Raw genomic sequence first — 20,726 nt, 5'->3', positions numbered from 1 at the left:
GAACAATATCTATTTATTATATTTTGGTGTTTATTTGTATAAACAATATATGTTACTTTGATGATTGAATGAAATTAATGAGTTGATTAAATATTGTCACTTTAATAGTGTCTTGTGTTCTTGGGCAATCCGTTGCACCACGGCATGTTCCGCCGCCTTTGATCGAGGTGTGACAGAAAGTATTAAAAACCAATATCCCATGATCAAACGTGCATTAAGAGATATTAATCATTATACATGTTTTTGACTTAGAACATTTACATAATAGCTCCTTTATTTCTAACTACTATAACTACCATAACACCGAGAGATCGAGTCACCTTCATATCTGATCAGTTACTTGATGAACTTTTAGAAGTCCAGTATTTCTGAGTTTCATCTGCAGATCTTCCAGGAATCCTTCCAACAATCAAGGACCATCTAGCAACATCATCACACCCGGTTAATGGCTTTTATTTAAAGAGTATGTAAGATAATCATTATTTAAATTTATCTTATGTTGTTATCATTTTAACCTTTTTAATTTATACATTTATATCATAACGCATTTAACATAAAAGTTAGTATTCTGTGTTTATTTTAACAGCAATTTAAAAGATTGCGATTATTTATAATCTAGTTTATTACATAAGTAAGTAAAAGAAAATTGAAATATAATATAATTGATGATTTTTTTACTATGGTTTGGGTAGTTATTGTTATTTTAATTTGAAACTTGCTATGAATATATATGTTTTCTCACAGAATAAAGAAAACACACAGTCATTGAAAAGGTAGGTCCCAGCAGAGCCCAGTTGGACCCGCAAGACTCACCTTAAACAGAGACGTCTGCGCAGAAACCAACTGGATCCGCAGGACCAACCATGCTCAGAGACGTGACGTCCTTACGCGCAGTACGCAAGCTGTTCCCGCAGGAAATGCCTCCCAATGGTGAAGGACTCCGCCTGTCCCCGCAGCCTCGGATACAAGCCATCAGGGAAGGCCACCCGCGCAGCAAGGCTACACGCACAAGGCACTTAGCTCTCGATCATTCAGTGTCACCTGAAGGAATGAGCAAAGCCGGGAACAATCCCGCACAGTGGCGGGAGGGGGAATACTCCCGCCCAAATAAGCCAGTCCGTACGATACGGGAAGATCTTCTGTACTGTACCTGACGAGGTATGGGAACAAGATCTGACTAAAGATACGACAGCTTATGGACAACGGTATGGCGAGCAGCATGCTCCTACACTGTATGTCACTATTAGCCGCTGCCTACTCACCAACTCTTGTCATACCACGTGCGTAGCCGGCAGTTGGTGGAAAATGAATAGTATACAGCAGGCCTGGTCGCTATCAGCCGCTACCTACCCACCAACTATCAGCAGGGCACGTGCGTAGGCTACTGTTGGTGGAACAGGAATACTGTTGCAGCCGGCCACACCTCCTTGGAAACCTACCTTCGGCTATAAATACCACAAATGGTATGACCATCTCATCTTATCATATCTCATCTTATATCATCATATTATACCTGATATCTGCTCTAGCAATCTCTTAATATACATTTATATTTAAAGAGCAATCTAGTCTTATTCTCAAGCCGGAGGGTGGTCACAAGGAGGAACCCCCCCCCCCCCTTCTCAGTGACAAGCTCACGGTGTCTGTTTTGCAGGTTATCAGAAGAACCATCTTCTCAGGGTCTAACCCCTCGTGGGAAACATCTATCTAACCCCCAGGATACCAGTAATCTGCCCGGGGTCCGGTTAGTGTTTCTTCATTGGCGCCATCCGTGCATAAAGCTAGAACTTTATTATTCTTCAGTTTTTTCAAACTTCCAAGATGGTTAAAGAAATTCCGGTAACCACAACCCCAGCTACTAGGGGGAATACCGGCAACACAGTTTTTACAAACACTACCCCGGTTACCCAAGCCGGGGCAAGTGAAGTAAATTTTACGAACACTACCCCAGTTACTCAAGCTGGGGCAAGTGCAGTAAATGATCGCCTACTGGGATTCACGGATACCCAGTTAGAGAAACGAAGACTCCCCCGCCAAACTCTCGATGAAGTTAAGGCATGGGCGGAGGCACGACAAAAGGAATTCCAAGCTGAGTTGGACGAACGCTTGCGTTCCGTCCAACAGGCAGACGAATTCGAAGAATACTTAGATGACTCGGAGGAATCCGACTCCGACGCAAACCCTCGCCATAGGGCAAAAGGGAAGCGTAAGGAAACGGAATCCCAACCGAAAAGGCATTTTGGACAAGCCTTCAAACCAAAAAGCATAGGAGGAAGTCCACGTGACTTCTCCAAAGCATTCAGACCAAACGTTGCAAATGCGGGAACGTCCAAATTTGCAAGGGACATTGCGGAAGCAATCGCCCCAAAAAGTGCCAAACAAATGTCAAGCATAGGCACATATGATGGTATATATGACCTCGATGATCATTTGAACAGATTCATAGCGGGGGCAACCGTCAGTAGTTGGACGGAACCTACGTGGTGTTACATGTTCCAAATGACACTGGTTGGGGCTGCTAGAGCGTGGTTCGATCGTCTACCGGTCAACCACATCTACGACTGGGCAGACTTCCAACAGAAGTTTAGCCAGCACTTCAGCCAGCAAAGAAAGTATACAGAGGAGCAATGGACAATCCTCAAATGCGTTCGAGAGACAGATGAATCTTTGCTGGACTTCATCACTCGCTTCAACTCGAAGAAGCTAAGTCTGGGTAACATTAGCGAAGATCTTGTTCGCGCTGCTTTCATACAGGGCGCGAACGACCCAGAGCTCATCCGCACCTTAACAGGTAAAGATGGCATGCCATCCACATGGGATGCCATCATGACAGCAGCTAAACGCTTCGCGGAAACTGAGAAGCAACTGGGTAGAGATCTCCCACAGAGCACAAACCTCTACACCCAGAAAACAAGAGAGGACAACGTTCTCACCGCCCGATTAAACAAAAAGCGGAAGCTAGGCATTTGGCAGTCAAGGGTAAACTTTGACACCTCATCCGGCTTGCAGCGTCGGTTAGGCGGAAGGGATAACGTACAGTCCAACAAGAACTCCAGATGGACGCCGCTCACCAAAAGCGTCACCGAGATATTCGCCACCGAGGAGCTCCCATGGCCAAAGCCTCAAATAATCCGACATCGCCACAATGCTGATCGGAGCAAGTACTGTGACTTTCACAGGACAAAAGGCCACAACACCGAAGAATGCATAGACGTGAAGGACATGGTCGAAGCATTCGTCAGAGATGGGACGCTCGCGCACCTCGTGGCGCAATGAACGCTGAGCAGGCTGATGCGTGTAGAACCCCAGCTGGGGAAAACACGAATAAAATTCCAGCTACAATGTGGAGACTACATGCTGCGTAAAGAACGAGATCCCGAACCAGGTGCGTATCGGCTCGATGGCACTCCCATCCCAACAACATGGAAGGGAGCTCATTTACACAGTTTGCATGTAAATCAATTCCAAATTTGTAAAGAAAAGGCCAAGAGCCACTTCTAATGGAAACGATTCTCCATAAAACATTGACGCTGATTATTTTACATTTTTATGAACTATCAACACGGATATGCCGGTTTTGACCGCATAAATACGTGGAAAGTCGTTGCGTGGGGAAGGCGGCAAAACCCGCATAAACCCAATAAACGACAAACCTTCACGCAGGTCAGTCGAAGAGGAAAAGTTCAGTCCTCCCATTAAATGAAAGTGCCGGTCTATCTGCATGAATCATGAAAAAGGGAACTGAACACTAACCTATTGACAACCGCGCGTCGAACGGTTAATTTATTCAACACGAATATGCCGGTTTTGACCGCATAAATACGTGGAAAGTCGTTGCGTGGGGAAGGCGGCAAAACCCGCATAAACCCAATAAACGACAAACCTTCACGCAGGTCAGTCGAAGGGGAAAAGTTCAGTCCTCCCATTAAATGAAAGTGCCGGTCTATCCGCATGAATCATGAAAAAGGGAACTGAACACTAACCTATTGACAGACGCGCGTCGAACGGTTCAAAACAATTTCTAACGGATGAGGAAAACCTACACGAAGGTCAGATGGTAAAGTTTAGCCATCCTACTACGTGCAAGTGACGGTCCTACCCGCACAATCACGAAAGAGGAAGCAAAACTTTACACCTATCTACCACGTTCAAAGGTTAACTTATCCTCAAAAGATGAGGAAAACCTACACGCAGGTCAGATGGTAAAGTTTAGCCATCCTACTACGTGCAAGTGACGGTCCTACCCGCACAATCACGGAAGAGGAAGCAAAACTTCACACCTATCTACCACGTTCAAAGGTTAACTTATCCTCAAAAGATGAGGAAAACCTACACGCAGGTCAGATGGTAAAGTTTAGCCATCCTACTACGTGCAAGTGACGGTCCTACCCGCACAATCACGGAAGAGGAAGCAAAACTTCACACCTATCTACCACGTTCAAAGGTTAACTTATTCTAAAACACTTGGAAAATTGCTAATTTAAACTAAAGTATGCAAGTCATACAACGTTTACAAAGCAAGGAACCCAACGAAAGTAGCGGTCTTACCCGCAAAAAGATTTATATTTCACAATGGTTGATTACAAGAATGGCCGGGTAACTACCCGCCTACAAGAAAATAAATCTATACAAGCTAAATCTATCCTAGCAGCGGGAAGGGATCTTCAGGATCAGGCTTCAGGGCCACTTCCACTTGGACCAGCCCCATCAGTAGAGCGTGGCAGTTCAAGGAAAGCTTTGAGGATAGCTAGCCCATCATCAGCAGCAGCAACTTCGTTTACCTTCTCCACCACCGGATGCGGGAAGGCGGCGTATTGATTTACTGCTTGGTCATATATGGCTTCAGTATCTACATCGAATAAAGGGAAGTTGGAAGGCGGGATGCCTTTCTCAACGAACCCTAGACCAAGCAGGAAGCCGGCCTTTTCCCCATCCTCGTGAGAAGCGTTGAGGGCTGCGCTCATAGCATCGTCGTAAGATGTCTCTGAGAAGACCCGATGCACAACCTACAAAGAAAAATACAAGTGTCAGAACCTTTTCTATTTATAAGGAAAAGCGTGAAGACATGAAGTTAGACTTACCTGAGACAACGCTTCTCGAAGAAGCCATTCCTTGGCAACCAGAGCCTCTTGGAGGGCAGCTTGAGCTTCATTACGGGCGCGTTCGGCTTCATTCTTGTTGAGGTTGGCAAGCAACACTTCTTTAGCCGCAGCCTCTTCGACGCCCTTTAGCTTACGCTCGGTATGGTCAAGCACCCCCCTCTGGTCCAAGATTTCTTGAAGCTTCTTAGCATCCTCCATCGCCAAGGCATCATGAGCCTGCTGGAGAGCCTCTAATTTGGCTTTAAGTTCTTCATTCTCCACGCGCAGAGGCTCAGCAACAGCTTCAGCCTTGGTGGCCCTCTCGGTTGCGTTCCTCGCAGTTTCCTTAGCCAGCCGAAGCTGTTCATTAACAGCTTGGGCAGCCTTGGAACGGGCCTCGAGTCGTGCCTGAACTTCAACCTCAAGGGCCTTGAAGGCCTTCTCTTTTTCCGCAGCTATAGCGGAAAGCCTTTGGTTCTCCTCCCGGATGGCCCGCGCCTGAGCAACTTCTTTAAGACGAGCTGCTTTTAACTTGTCGTTTTCACGACAAAGCAGCTCGACGCGCGGCTGCATCCGAGCAAGGAGAACCCGAAGCTCATTGGTTAGCCTACCCTCCTGGTAGCTAGCCATGGCTTCCCCCAACGCACCACTAGGAGCAGCGTGACGAGCCCATTCCACGCACTCCACAGGGGTGCGAAGGGTTGTTCCTCGGCGAATGTTCCATCGTGGAACATACACTTCATTGGAATCCGACACTGCAAAAAACAAAAAGCAGTTAGGAAAAGATGATAAAAAATATATGCAAAAAAAAAAAAAGGGCCAAAAGAACCCTACGCACCTGTAGGGTCAATTACAGGCCGATAGCCGCCGAACCCATCACCTGAACCCAACGGAAATCCATCCAAGAGGTCAGGCAGATGGGAAGGTGGCGGAGAGATGCGAGAACCCCCATGCGTACCTGATGGATCGGCCGTCGTTGCCGATGGCGGGGGCATTGTAGCAGCCGCCGCGGTCGCTGCCGCGGAATCCGCAGCAATCGTAACCGCCGGCTCAGTGAAAGATGCTGTAAAAATCGCACTCACGGCCGGCGGTGACGTCATCTCGGCTGGAACAGTCGGCTCAAAGGATGAGCAACTGAACCAGCGGGCTCAGGCGCAGCCGCCTGGGTCGTCGCCTCAGGTAGGCTGACCGGGCCTACCGTCATTGGCGGAGAGGTACTCCTCTGCGCTCCACCCTGGAATGCGTCAACATCCACGCCTGCGTAAAGAAGATAAGTGTTAAAAGGATATTAAACTAAGATAAAAGCTGAAGGAAGTTGTACTTACGGGTTTTCTTGAGCCTGAAAGTACGGACGGGCGGGGATGAACCCGATGGAGCCGGCCTCTTTGCGCCGGTCACCGTCGTCTTCTTGGGCTCTCCGGAGGTGACAGTCGCAACCTCCGGAGCAGTGGTCTTATCACCACCGGGATTCCCCGCCACCTCTTCGCTCTCAGTCTCCGAGTCAGACAGAGGTACCGGATCGGCAGTGGAGGCCACCTTCTCCTTTCCCTTCCCGCCGGCAGCCTTCTTCTTCCGCACCAACGGAGGACCATCTGCGGATTCCTCATCAGAACAGACGATTAGAGGAATTCCAGCAGAGGTTTCAACATTGAGGGGTCGAGGGTTGAAGAGCGCCTTACCTGGCCGCCTGGCGCTAAGGATCTCATGGCCTAGCGGATAGACCTCCACGAACCGATCCGCAGTTTGTTCGAGGATGGGCAACTCGTTCTCGTCCAGAGCGCGAGTACCCAGCCGTGCGGGACCGTCAGCCTCCCGCGGGTTAAGGAGCGACTGCAGGTCGTTCCCCTCTGAAATAAACAGGGAAAAAGTTAGAAGCAATTTAAAATCAACAAAAGGAAAGAAAGCATACCGTAAGGAACAGAGTTCGAACCGTATTCGAGGACGATCGGAACCTTCTGCGCGTCCGCCGCCTTCCAGACCCGGCTCATCCCCAACATGACCATCCCGGACTCCGCAAACCGGTAAACCGGAGATTGGATCCGAGATATCCTCGAAAACCATTCCGCCTCCTGGTAGTTGGAGGCGTGAAGGCTTGGGAGAGCTTGCCCATTCTTAAACTTCATGGCAAGGGGAATGGCGCGAGCGGAGATAAAGAAGAACTCCCGCTTCCACGCGCGAAGACTGCGCTCGGTCGCGCAAATCTTCAAACCCTTGATACGGGTTGTCAGGGTATACCACCCCTGGATGCACCTCCAAGTGTAGAAGGTCATCAGGCGGTCAACATGGGTCTCGATGCCCAGAATCCGGCACACCCACTCGAAGTGGCGAATCTTGGCGATCGCCATAGGGTGCAGCTCGGTCAGATGAACACCATGCCTCTCAAGGACACGGTAAACAAACTTCGTCAATGGGAACCTAAGATTCCCATAAACAAAGAATGCTGCATAAACCCCGATCTTGCCTCTGGGGGCATCATACACGGTCTAATGGGGTTCAGGAAACTCAGGCTCGAGAGACTCGAGCATGAACTTCCTGACAACATACCGGTACAGATCGCCGGGCAGAGCACACTGGCACTCGCCAGCAGTACTCTTGTCATCGGCTGTGGATTCAACATCACGAGACATCTTGTGAAGGAAAGAAGAAAACGATTTCGGGAGAATGCTTGCCTGAAAAGGGGAGTATTCGCCGGAAATCGCTTAAAAGATGAAGAGAATAGTGAAAGTGTGGATTACAAAGAACCCTCTCCCCCTTTATATACTAATCGCAATTAATGCAATGAAATTAATGCGGATGAGAGAGAAATCGAAGGTGCAATGAAACTATGACACGTGGCAAAAAGCAAGCTGGCAACAGCTGTTGAAATGACGCGTACCATTAATTTCGCGGCCAAGCGCCCGAAAAATCGCGCCCACGCGCCTGAAAAAGCGTTTGGAATGACCATGAACTGTCACGTCACCATAACTTCCTGCACGTCCTGACAGTCAGAAGAAACCGTCGCACGACGTTTCAGAGGTTTGGACTGTTCTTATCTTTCCACCAACCTTTCGAATTTCAAAATTCAAAATTAAAAAGTATCAAAAAGTAAGCGGGAAAATACCCCTTACCTTGGCAAACAAGTAACCGTAAGACGGATGCGGGTACAGTGTTAAGGCAAAACCCTTCACATACCTAGCACCCGCAGAGAATTGAAGCCAAATAAACCTTGGCGAACAAGTAACCGTAAGACGGATGCGGGTACAGTGTTAAGGCAAAACCCTTCACATACCTAGCACCCGCAGGGAATTGAAGCCAAGTAAACCTTGGCGAACAAGTAACCGTAAGACGGATGCGGGTACAGTGTTAAGGCAAAACCCTTCACATACCTAGCACCCGCAGGGAATTGAAGCCAAATATTCCTCGGCAACCAAGTAACTATAAGACGGGTACGGGTACAGTGTAAAGGCAAAACCCTTCACATACCTAGCACCCGCAGGGAATTGACGCCAGGAATACCTTGGAAGTAAAGTAACCGTAAGACGAGCGCCGGTACAGTGTTAAGGCAAAACCCTTCACATACCTAGCGCTCCGCTGGGAATTGAAACCAAGAAGGATCTTCTGGGCAATGCTTGCGGAAACGGAAATAACATCCCCGCATAGCGGGAACGTCGAGAACTACGTTGTTTGAAGCTCCAGGATGGAATTGGTGGTTTTAACATAATTGATCACTATGTTCAAAACTACCAAAACCTCATGGAGAATCCACACAAGTGGGACTCAACGCTCCTGACTTACGAGGAGGTTACAGACCTACCCGCATCATGCCCAAAGACCAAGCAGGAAACTCGGGAATTTCTGCAAGTGACAAGGACTTCCGCGGGAAGAATCCCCATGGAAAACCTTAAAAAAACCCTTTTCAAAACCCTTTGCTTAAGTCCAAAAGTTCACCTCACTTTATTAAACACGCATGAGAAGAACATTGGACTGGGGGGACTTGAAGAGGTAGGTCCCAGTAGAGCCCAGTTGGACCCGCAAGACTCACCTTAAACAGAAACGTCTGCGCAGAAACCAACTGGATCCGCAGGACCAACCATGCTCAGAGACGTGACGTCCTTACGCGCAGTACGCAAGCTGTTCCCGCAGGAAATGCCTCCCAATGGTGAAGGACTCCGCCTGTCCCCGCAGCCTCGGATACAAGCCATCAGGGAAGGCCACCCGCGCAGCAAGGCTACACGCACAAGGCACTTAGCTCTCGATCATTCAGTGTCACCTGAAGGAATGAGCAAAGCCGGGAACAATCCCGCACAGTGGCGGGAGGGGGAATACTCCCGCCCAAATAAGCCAGTCCGTACGATACGGGAAGATCTTCTGTACTGTACCTGACGAGGTATGGGAACAAGATCTGACTAAAGATACGACAGCTTATGGACAACGGTATGGCGAGCAGCATGCTCCTACACTGTATGTCACTATTAGCCGCTGCCTACTCACCAACTCTTGTCATACCACGTGCGTAGCCAGCAGTTGGTGGAAAAGGAATAGTATACAGCAGGCCTGGTCGCTATCAGCCGCTACCTACCCACCAACTATCAGCAGGGCACGTGCGTAGGCTACTGTTGGTGGAACAGGAATACTGTTGCAGCCGGCCACACCTCCTTGGAAACCTACCTTCGGCTATAAATACCACAAATGGTATGACCATCTCATCTTATCATATCTCATCTTATATCATCATATTATACCTGATATCTGCTCTAGCAATCTCTTAATATACATTTATATTTAAAGAGCAATCTAGTCTGATTCTCACGCCGGAGGGTGGTCACAAGGAGGAACCCCCCCCTTCTCAGTGACAAGCTCACGGTGTCTGTTTTGCAGGTTATCAGAAGAACCATCTTCTCAGGGTCTAACCCCTCGTGGGAAACATCTATCTAACCCCCAGGATACCAGTAATCTGCCCGGGGTCCGGTTAGTGTTTCTTCAGTCATGGTATAAAAGGTGTTGTTATAAATACCAATGAAGGGGATTAAAATCTTTAAAACAACAAAACATAGCAAGTACTAAATAACTATATATAATCAACTTTATAATATACCAAACTAAGCATTTAATTACCTCAAAAATCACTAAATGTGGTTCATTGGTTAGTTAGTTTAATGAATACGCAATAAATATATCTCAAAATTCACCTTTCTCCAACAAGATTATACATCCTGGCTATCAAGGTCTTCTCATCTTCTGAAAAATGAACTCTAGATTCTTGATTTGATGAATCTGTTTCAAGAAACTCAACATAAAACTAAAGCATTCTCAAACAAAAGGTGAAATTGGCTAACGTGTGTTGCGCATACACACCATAATTAGGTTCAAATGAGAAGCAACGGTTTCTTTTTTTTTTCCCCATTTTATTCACCGGTAAGTATACACTAGATGTTTATTTTTAAACAGACCCTATCTTTGTTTTTACGGTGCGTGACCTTCTAATTCATGATACCAATTTGGGGTTTCACAAAAACAAGGTCTTAAATGGCATTATTCTTACGACGTGTTGGTGCATTTGGAAGACCAGAAATGAGGTCAATTTCTCTAACAAGCCGACTTGTCTTTCAAAAACCGTTGAGGATATCAAATCGTTAGGCTTTCTATGGATTAAAAACCGCACATCTTTCAAAAACTTGTGAAAAGATTGGTGTAACTTTCACTTGTAACTTTTTATTTGTTTGGTTTTCTAGCTTCTTGCTAGTTTTAATGAAATTCGCCATTCCCCAAAAAAAAACCATGTGTGTGTGTGTAATTTATTATAATAGTGATCAAAGCCGTATCCGAGAATTTAAATACCTCGGCCAAGCCAAAATAAAAAGGCCCGTAGGCCTTAACGAAATTTTTTTATTGTCTAGCATACATGGATAAAAATTTTATCGACCGATTTATTATAAGCAAAAATCATTCTGATCATTTAATTATCTCATAAACTATTGCAATTAACCTTATTTTAAACACCAAAAGACATATATATGTAATATGTATAAAAAATTATGTGCCCCTGAATCTTATGTGCCCCGGTCAATGGTGCGGCTCGTACACCCTACGAGCCTCCCTGATAGTGATAGTAATAATATAGTAGAAGTAAGTAGTAATAGTGATAATATAATAATATATTAGATCTATATATGTATACCTTTGGTTTGAATGGAAGCATCAACGGAAGTAGAGTACCTATCCAAGTTAGCCATTAGTGTGTGAAAGTGAGTTTGAGGCCCTTGAGTTATTGTATTAATAGAAGGCCAAAATTCGTTTTTTATTCATGGGTTTTGGAATGTTTTAGTTAGAAGAATGTATGGTGAAGTAAGAATGGTAGGTGACTAGGTGGGTAGATAACAAACACTAATTATAATTTGTTCCATAATAAATGATAAACTGTCAAGAATTTTTGTCCTCATCACAAGATCGAAATATATTTGTTTTAGGCCCCGGGGACCAGTAGCGGTACACTAGAGAACGACATGTTATCTAAAAATATAGTTGGCAAATATTGATTGCATGGATACGTGGATAACTAATGATTACAAGATCAACATTGACTTGTTATATCAAAATTATGTATCAATCGGATTGTTGGTAAGTTGACAAAGATAAAACCTTTAAAACATCTGGGTTTGGAAGGAGGAGGTCTTGGGTTAAAGTCCTACGACGACAAAGATTAAAAAAATTCGTCGTTGAAAAACCATCAAAATTATGTAATAGTTTTAATAATAATATAGTAGAAGATCATCAAAATAGTTTATGTTTTTTCGTTTATGTCAATCGATCAGTAGAACAATTTTTAAATGTTTTTCTGTTTAACGAAAGCTTCACATCAAGTTATCGCGTAAGAAAATCAATTGAAAGTGATATAAGAACATACGTAGGAAAATTGAAAGGTAGATAAAAATGTCAACATATTTTCATACTTCTTTAGGTTGCATCCTTAAAACAGAGTGGATTTAATTTGTTGAATCTCTACTCTTAACAAAAATGGATTTAGTTTTATTTTGGTAGTGTCATGTCAAAATCTCCACCCTTTACAAAAAAAAAACAACAAAAAAACAATTATTTTTTGTTTTTTTCCCGAATCTACACTTTACTACAAACATTTTGCGCATTAGGGATGTCCATAAACCCGAACCCAATTACTGAACTAGTGATCCAATCTACTCGAACTATGACAAAACAAACAACTACTGCCAAATACCCAATTCATAAAAAGCAAATATACATTGTTGAAAATGAGACTCACAAATAAATCAAGTCATAACAAACATTTGAAACAAACAAAGTGCATATAAAAAGTAATTACACCCTTCATCTTCCACATTTCGTTGATCAGTAATACGATTTCCGAGGGTTCCCCTGCCACGTCAGCAAGGCTTATTATTTCACTTGAAACAAACCTAATAAAAGTAGAAACAACTGTAGCCAATAATACACTTACAAGTGGATTTGGTCTATGTTTGTAACCGAGCATCATGCGTTTTTTATACTGCTCATAAATATCATCATCAGGTGTCACTTCACCCGGCTTAGAAGCACCAACACCCAAATTATCTTTCTTCACATTCCCAACCATTATTGGATCCGCTATCCCGCTTCTCGAACTCCCAAGCCCTTCACCTGCAATTAACATATCAACGTATATAAATTTTATATATTATTTAATGAGCTAATCACTCGGCTGGTCCTATGGTTCGTCCATATTGCAAGTTTGGTCCTTAAGCTCGAAATGGATGTGCGCTAGTTTTTCAAGTTAAGTGCATGTGAAATGACTAAAATACCCATATGGAGCAAAGCAAACCATGGGGGACCAACCGAGTAATAAACACTCAAATGCAAACTTATTGTGGGCCCACAACCACTTCATATTCCCTAACGTTCTTCCAGTGAACTCGATTTTTCAGGCCACTTCAATAGAAAAGACCAAATGGTTTGTGTTCATTACATTTATTCTTTGCCCAAATCATGTTCGCTTATGTTGGTTCATTAACAGTATAATAAACGAATGGTTCTCGAACAAACATAACTGATATTTAACAAATTAAAATTAAATGCGAACAACAATGTGTTGCCGTGTTGGACCTAAAAAATTAATAAAACTAGACTAAATTATAATGAGCCGAAAAAACTTGAAATGAATTTATTAACAAACGCAAACTAATGAATATAAAATCAACATAAACGAAATTAAATGAATGAACGTAAGCATGCATTCACAAACATAAATGAACGAACAAGACATGTGTTCAGGTTTGTTTATTAAATAAACGAACATAAATGAACTTCCTACCGGACGGTTCACTAAATGTTTGTTAAGTTTACAGGCCTAAGTATACCATTCATAAAATTTTTAATTCCTTTGGTTGTTTTTACATGTCAGCCTCCTACAGACTCAACTTTGACCAAGAACTTCCTAATGAACAGTTCACTAAATGTACGCCCTTTTAAAACATATAAACAGTTTTATATAACTTAGTTCTAATAAAACCTGTAAAACTAACTAATTACCTTCTTTCCAACCCATTTTGGATAAGAGTTTATGGCCAACATTATCAGCCTGAATCCTTGCTTTTTGTGCAGCTTCTTTTGCTGCTTTTTGTGAAGCAGCATCATTACAAATAGCCATGAATTTATTCTTGAGGTATATAATCTCCCATATGATGACCTTTTTTAATATCGCCTTGTAACGATACAGGTGGCGGCATCTCGTCTTTTGAATGCCTCGGCTGTCTTCTCTTCTCTTCTTGTGCAGCCTTCTTCATATAAAACTCCATCATTGCTATCGGATCTGATGCTGACGCGGCAGTTGATTCCCCTAAGAGGGTACAATTTAGTAAATAGAAAATATCATATATGCCAACAAAAAGCTAAAAATATCATATATGCCCTTACAGAGTAGTTAAAATATTGAATATACCCAATTCATTATAAACAACTTCAATACATGGCCAACTTACCCTCACTTTTCTAATTTTACACATCTTTATGATTAAAATGTAAAAACTAGATACTAATTCCATTAACTTCAATTTATGCAACTTAACATTGGTGCAAATAATGACTATATTTGGCTGGTAAAACACATGTTACAAATGCTAAGTTACCAGCATTACTATTAGTCATATTGGTGCAATTTATGAGACGTCTATATGTTTACGCCTTTAAGGTAGCATAAGACTTTTACCAAAACAACTAAAAGTAAGTTAAAATTAATTACCATAAGTAGATATTTCACTTGACGATACGTGTATATTGTCAGTAGGCTCGTATAAAGCAGAAGCAGCAATTTGATAATCTGATTGTTGCTGATGTGAACTTTGAGACCTATTAGCGGCATTACTCTTTCCAGTTCCTATTACAAATTTGCATACTTTAGTAAGAGTATAAGTGAAAATCATAAAGGATATAAGTGTCATTTTCCAAGAACTTTACACTTGAAGGAACATGCCATATTAATTATGCTAAAAGCATACTACTAAAGTAATATAAATTTGAATGAAGAAGATATATAAATACATCTACGGCTTATATTACAACTTTCATTATCTTTTATACAAGATAAAAACTTAGTATTATGTTCCAGTAATAGTTAGTATAAGTTTAATTTAATTCATTACCAGTCGGGAATGCTTGAGTATTCACAGAATGACTCAAAAGTTTTTCCTCCTCACTAAGCCGATATTCATAATACTTGTAATCAGCACAGCTTTCATCATAAAGAAACCTGCAAGCAAATCAAAATCATGTAATCGCTTTTAAAAACAGACATTCTAAATGTGTGTGTGTGTGTGTGTATATATTATGTTAACAACTGTAATTACAACGGGCATACTTGAAAGGGGTATCACCAGGATTCTTTTGTCTAGTGATGTGCTCAATCTGCCTTCCATTTTTAGCCACAAAAGTTGCAAGATTATCAGCAGCCTTCTTTATTATGGGGTCACTCGGTGGTGCTGCATATGTCACTTAAATAACTGATTAAAACCAAGATCCCAAATCTGTTAACATCTCTTTCCACCAATGTTGACAGAGAGGTATAATGTATAAGCTGCATTCATCAGACACAAGTAATTCAAGAATATTTTGCTCTCTTCTCACCACTGCAAAGGTACAGGCTTTTATAACCTTTTGTCCATCATGTCATCAACGTAAAGATACATATACATATATGTTCATGGTTCATACACATGCAGATATAGATATACAGGTAGTCAAAAGAGAAGCAATTACCAACACGATTCTGTTCCAACTTTTGCCTCTTAGTAGGTTCATCAACCGACACGTTACTCTCATCTTCTTCTTCTTCTTCATCTTCACTTAACTTGACAGCAGGTGCCACAAGTTTTGATTTCTGTTTAAGGCTGAACGCAAGTTTGCCGGCTGGCAAACGCTTGCGAGAACCATTAGGCTTCGACTCTGGGGTAGTAATACTAATAACAGGCTTAGGTTCTAGTTTGACAGTCTTTTGTTTATCTTCTTGAAGTTGTTTGAATCTCTCCATAAATGAACCATCATTAACAAACAGACTAGAAGCTTTTCCTTTCTCCATTGCAACGAGAATACGAGACAATGTCGGTTTAGCTGTGTTATAGAAACCACTGCTTGACAAGTAAGCTTACAAACTATTCAATAAACCAAATGCAAATCATCACTTATATTAATTAAGAGCATGTTTGGATGCTTAATGATCAAAATCAGATTATTATTATTATTAATTATAATAATAACAAAGGTGTATAACAAAATTAGGTCACCAACACACAATCACATCGATCAACTTTCTGTATAAATGGATAATTGTGCATCAATTAAAGGTCCAAATTACGTAATTATAATAAGTAGGGTAAAAAAACGTTAATTGGGTGATCAATCGGAGACAGATGACTTAATTCGAATTGATTAATTGAGGATCAAATTGATGAATCAATAATCAAAAAACGTACCTTGTTGAGAAAAGAAAACAATACACGAGCAGGAAGATCGGATGGTGTAGTTGTAATTTGTGACAATTTGGTGACCTTATATTTGTTAAGGGGGTGTTTGGCCTAGCTTTTTTAACAAAGCTTATAGCTTTTTTTAGCTTTTCTTTATAAAATAAGCTTTATTTGGTGTTTGGTTTAGCTTTTTTAGCTTAGGCTTATAAGCTTATATAAGCTAATTTATAAAAGCTTATTTGAAGATGATTATTTAGCTTATTTGAAGAAGCTTATTTGTTTAAGGGGGTAAATTACTCATTTGCCTTTAAATGGCGATGGATTAATAATATTGAAGTAACTTATTACTATAACAAATTAAAAATGATGGATTTAACAACTTATTAAGATGTGTAATCAACTTGTAGAATATAAGCTAATCCAAACACTTAAATAGGGCTTATCAAATGATATAAAATAAGCGATAAGCTTCAAAAAGATATAAGCATAAGCACAAAAATATAAGCTAGGCCAAACAACCCCTAAAAGTTAGTTACACATTCATACCGGTAAAAGTCAAATAATTCTATGTTATTTGGAATAGAGATGCACATTTGGTAAGGGGACTGTTTGGTAATCTTGTGTTGGCATTAAAAGGTTACACAAATTATTAAAAGCATTCACAACCCGTTCTCTATCACTGTCTCTATAATTACACTAAAAAACACTAAATTTCTTTCTTATGTTCAATTAAATAATATTTTTTTATACCTTTATTATTACAGTTTTCTTTCTCCTCTACTCACAACCAATCTAACAAATATTAAAAAATAAATAGGGGAAACAATGTTTTCCTAAATTTACAACCCTATAATTTACACCCACAACCTCACACTATAATTTACAAACTTTTCTCACATAATTATAGGGAATGAGATGAGAATGCTCTATATTTGAAGTGAACCAACCTCTGACGGATTCAAATGTAAGTTACTCTTACTGAGTTAGATTTAGTCTGTTAATGGAATTTTTTAAGAGACTACCGAACAAGTTATTGGTGAAATGAAACTAGTTCATTATCAAAACCGGTTTGAGAAGCTTATGAATTGGGCCATGTTTTATCTGAATTGTCCATATAACAGTTAGGAGCCCAGCCCATGTGAAAATACATGTCATGTAAGCCCATTCCATAATTAACCCCCAAACCCTGAATAAATGTAGAAAGTTAGGCGGCTATGTCCCCCCCCCCGTGTGTGTGGGTGGTGGGTGTGTGGAGGGGGGGGGGGGTTGTTCTCGGCGTTTTAGGGGGGATTTTGGGTGTAGAAGATGGCCCACTACGGGTGGTTTAAGTAGAGGGCGGAGCCAAATCAAACTACAAACTTATTCAATGACCTATTTAAAAAATAGTCACATAATGTCATAATTTGCTTATCTTAAACTTGTTGAAAAGTGAATATATGTAATATGTAAAGCTACAATCTTTTTGCCAAATTATAAACGTTTTAAACAAAGATTACTAGCATTATTTCTACAATATATTTATATAAACTTATGGGACAGTTATCCTGTTCCTCGCATATGCGTTCCTTAGTTCATAATCCACCCATTACAACTTTAGAAAATCACATTAGCAATTCTAAATTAAATTAACAAAATGAACTTTTAAAACTCGTGCAAAAATCCTATTGAATTGTCCTTATTCCAAGATTTGCACCAGAACTTTCAAGTTGTGGGTCCCATTTGGGTGCACTATTGATTGTAGCTCGATTATTATGGTTTAGAGCTAATGGTCTTATTGGAACCAACCAATCTATCATATGTGATATGGGTATGGTTTGCATACATCTCACTCTCTTCAGACCCTACTAATAGCAGTGCTACTGGTGAAATCTCTACTATGTATGATTGATTGATTATAGCTCGAGAATAGAGGTAAGATAAAGACTCCACCCAAGAAAAATGAGCCGGTTTGTGAGTAACATCATCTAGATCCAACTTTTGACCATCTTATGGCAGTTTCACAATTCACAACCAACTGTGCCAGCAGTTTCATCAACCTTGGCATTATCTGAATTCATCTGACCACAAAAGTCAAATATAAAGTCATCTTGTTTCCTTGGCCACAAAAGTAAAAAACAAAAAAAAAACTGTAATTTTTGGTCTGGTGGCTTACATAAAGTGATCAACATCTGCATATGGTTGGAGAGTTAAATCAAGTAAACAAATGAACAACAAAGACTACTCCTTTTGCTCTCCACCATCATTATCATCTGCATGCAACTTCCTGTTCCTAAATCCTATTCTGACCCATCATGAATGGGGCTAGCAAGTAAAGCTTTCAAAGTATCCAAGTCCTCATGATCAGCGGTCGAGACTAGCTCCTCCATCATGGGAAAGCTAACGTCACTAAAAGTTTGATACGCATTGGCCAAATCACCCTCAGCATCAACTTTATAATGCTCATGCTCTTCGATCCGCTTCCCAGACCGTTGAAGTTTTATGCCGTCCCTCATACCATCTTGACGGCCAACAAAATCCGCGGATGCTGCCAACTCAGCAATAGCATTCCTGAATTCCACGCTTCCACGAATTACCTCAAATGATCGAGGAATTCCTTCGGTTATCAGCCAGCGTCTCTCTTCCTTCAAACAGGCGACGTCCCCTGTGAGCGCCCCAATGGTGGAGGAAGAATCCCTTTCCATCTTGGCCAGATCCGCCTCACGCTGCTTTAGCCTAGTCACAGCAGCCTTTAACTGCTCATCCTTCTCCTCTAATTCCTTTCGAGAGACATCAAGTTCGTTGGTCAAATTCTGTTCTTTAACCTTATGGTCGTCTACAATCATCTCCATCTTATTACCATGTGCCACCGTCATATCGACCCAAGTGGAATGTCCAACTCTCTCTCCAGCCGCGAGAGGTAAAAGATTATCAGGCTTCACAATATCTGCTTCCATGACCATACGATCACCTAGAAGAGAAAAACGATTAGATAGCATATAAAGCACATATAAATAAGAAAGAAAATAAAGTGGACAAAACGCTCACCAGTAAGCTGCACGTCACCCGCCGCTGCTCTTGGCGCTAGCTTGATTTTTCTCTTCTCCTTGAAGTCTTGCATCGTGTCCGCCACTTTCCTCTTTTTATGTTCAGACGAATTTGAACGAAAAGCCAGCTCCCTTTTGCTTGTATCAGGAGCGCCTGCAGAAGAGTCCTTAGTTGAAGAAACACTAAGTAACCCCGGGCAGATTATAGGTAATCTGGGGGCCAGGTAATGTTTCCCACGAAGGTTAGGTCCAGCAGAGTAAGTTGTACTTCAGGGAACCTGCAAAACAGACACCGTAAGCTCGTCACTGAGAAGGGGGGGTTCCTCCTTGTGACCACCCTCCGGCGTGAGAATCAGTCTATATTGCTCTTTGAATATAAAAGTATATGAATACTATAAGAGCAGTTATCAAGTAAGTTATACGAGATTGTAGATGATCTTACCATTCCAAGATATTGGAGTATTTATAGCCGAAGGTAGGTTTTCTAGAAGGTACAGCCGGCTGAATAGTATTCCTGTTCAACCAACAGTGGATTACGCATAGGCCATACTGGTTGGTGGGTAGGTTACAGCCAACAGTAATAAAGTCGGCTGCACTATTCCACCAACTGTAGACCATGCACGTCCCACTGACTGTGGATTGTACGCAGGCCATGCTGGTTGGTGAATAGGTTACGGCCAACAGTAATACTATTCCACCAACTGTAGGCTGCGCCTGCTCCACAGTGAGGGTTGGTGAGTAGGCAGCGGCTAATAGTGACAAACAGTACTAGAGGGTGCTCCTCCTCGCACTGTTGTCGGTGAGCTGTCACCCTGTGATTGGCTCATGGGCTGTTCTGGTCAGATCGTCTGTCCTATCCATACCTTGGTAGGTATGGTACAAAAGATCTTTCAGAATCAGACTGGCTCATTTGGGCGGGATTGTTCCCGCCTTGCTCATGCCTTCACGTGACTGCTGAAGTAGCTAGTCTTGTACGTGTAGCCCTGCTGTCTGCGGGTAGCCTTCCCTGATGGCTTGTATCCGCAACTGCGGGAACAGGCGGGGTACTTCACCATTGGGAGGCTTTCCCTGTGTGTACAGCTTGCGTACTGCGCGTAAGATTCTATGAGCATGGTGGGTCCTGCGGGAGCAGATGGCCTTTGCGCAGACAACCCTGTTCAAGGTGAGTCTTGCGGGACCAACTGGTCTCTGCTGGGACCTACCTCTTCAAGTCCCCCCAGTCCAATGTTCTTCTCATGCGTGTTTAATAAAGTGAGGTGAACTTTTGGACTTAAGCAAAGGGTTTTGAAAAGGGTTTTGTAAGGTTTTCCATGGGAAGTCCTTGTCACTTGCAGAAATGCCCGAGTTTCCTGCTTGGTCTTTGGGTATGATGCGGGTAGGTCTGTAACCTCCTCGCAAGTCAGGAGCATTGAGTCCCAGTTGTATGTATTTTCCATGAGGTTTTGGTAGTTTCGAACATAGTGATCAATTATGTTAAGACCACCAATTCCATCTTGGAGCTTCAAACAACGTAGTTCTCGACGCTCCCGCTATGCGGGGATGTTATTTCCGTTTCCGCAAGCATTGCCCAGAAGATCCTTCTTGGTTTCAATTCCCAGCGGAGCGCTAGGTATGTGAAGGGTTTTGCCTTAACACTGTACCTGCGCTCGTCTTACGGTTACTTTACTTCCAAGGTATTC

General features: G+C 42.3%; 2 protein-coding genes and 1 pseudogene across 3 annotated transcripts; all 3 read right to left on the bottom strand.

Moving 5' to 3' along the window:
- Positions 1-243: 243 nt before the first annotated feature.
- LOC143631769 (transcription factor CPC-like) lies at positions 244-11,359 on the bottom strand. The gene is made up of 3 exons (XM_077100422.1): positions 11,239-11,359; positions 10,250-10,334; positions 244-420 (listed from the first exon to the last, which is right to left on the bottom strand). The coding sequence occupies exons 1-3, from the start codon at positions 11,291-11,293 to the stop codon at positions 333-335; spliced, it is 228 nt and encodes a 75-aa protein (XP_076956537.1). The 5' UTR covers positions 11,294-11,359; the 3' UTR covers positions 244-332.
- A 919-nt stretch (positions 11,360-12,278) lies between these two features.
- LOC143634667 (SURP and G-patch domain-containing protein 1-like protein) lies at positions 12,279-15,868 on the bottom strand (annotated as a pseudogene). Its single transcript, XR_013153900.1, has 7 exons — positions 15,321-15,868; positions 14,923-15,043; positions 14,708-14,814; positions 14,308-14,442; positions 13,599-13,905; positions 12,532-12,710; positions 12,279-12,449 (listed from the first exon to the last, which is right to left on the bottom strand). The product of XR_013153900.1 is annotated as an SURP and G-patch domain-containing protein 1-like protein (transcript).
- Positions 15,869-18,282: 2,414 nt separating this feature from the next.
- LOC143630573 (uncharacterized) lies at positions 18,283-19,121 on the bottom strand. Its single transcript, XM_077099555.1, has 2 exons — positions 19,049-19,121; positions 18,283-18,971 (listed from the first exon to the last, which is right to left on the bottom strand). The coding sequence occupies exons 1-2, from the start codon at positions 19,119-19,121 to the stop codon at positions 18,301-18,303; spliced, it is 744 nt and encodes a 247-aa protein (XP_076955670.1). The 3' UTR covers positions 18,283-18,300.
- Positions 19,122-20,726: the final 1,605 nt, after the last annotated feature.

This window comes from Bidens hawaiensis, unplaced genomic scaffold (genome assembly GCF_021521415.1).
Source record: "Bidens hawaiensis isolate Kalapana, Puna unplaced genomic scaffold, B.hawaiensis_p1.1 tig00000512_1, whole genome shotgun sequence".
Lineage (NCBI taxonomy): Eukaryota > Viridiplantae > Streptophyta > Magnoliopsida > Asterales > Asteraceae > Bidens > Bidens hawaiensis.
Note: the sequence above shows the minus strand (reverse complement) of the source record. Positions and strands in the feature narration are given on the sequence as shown.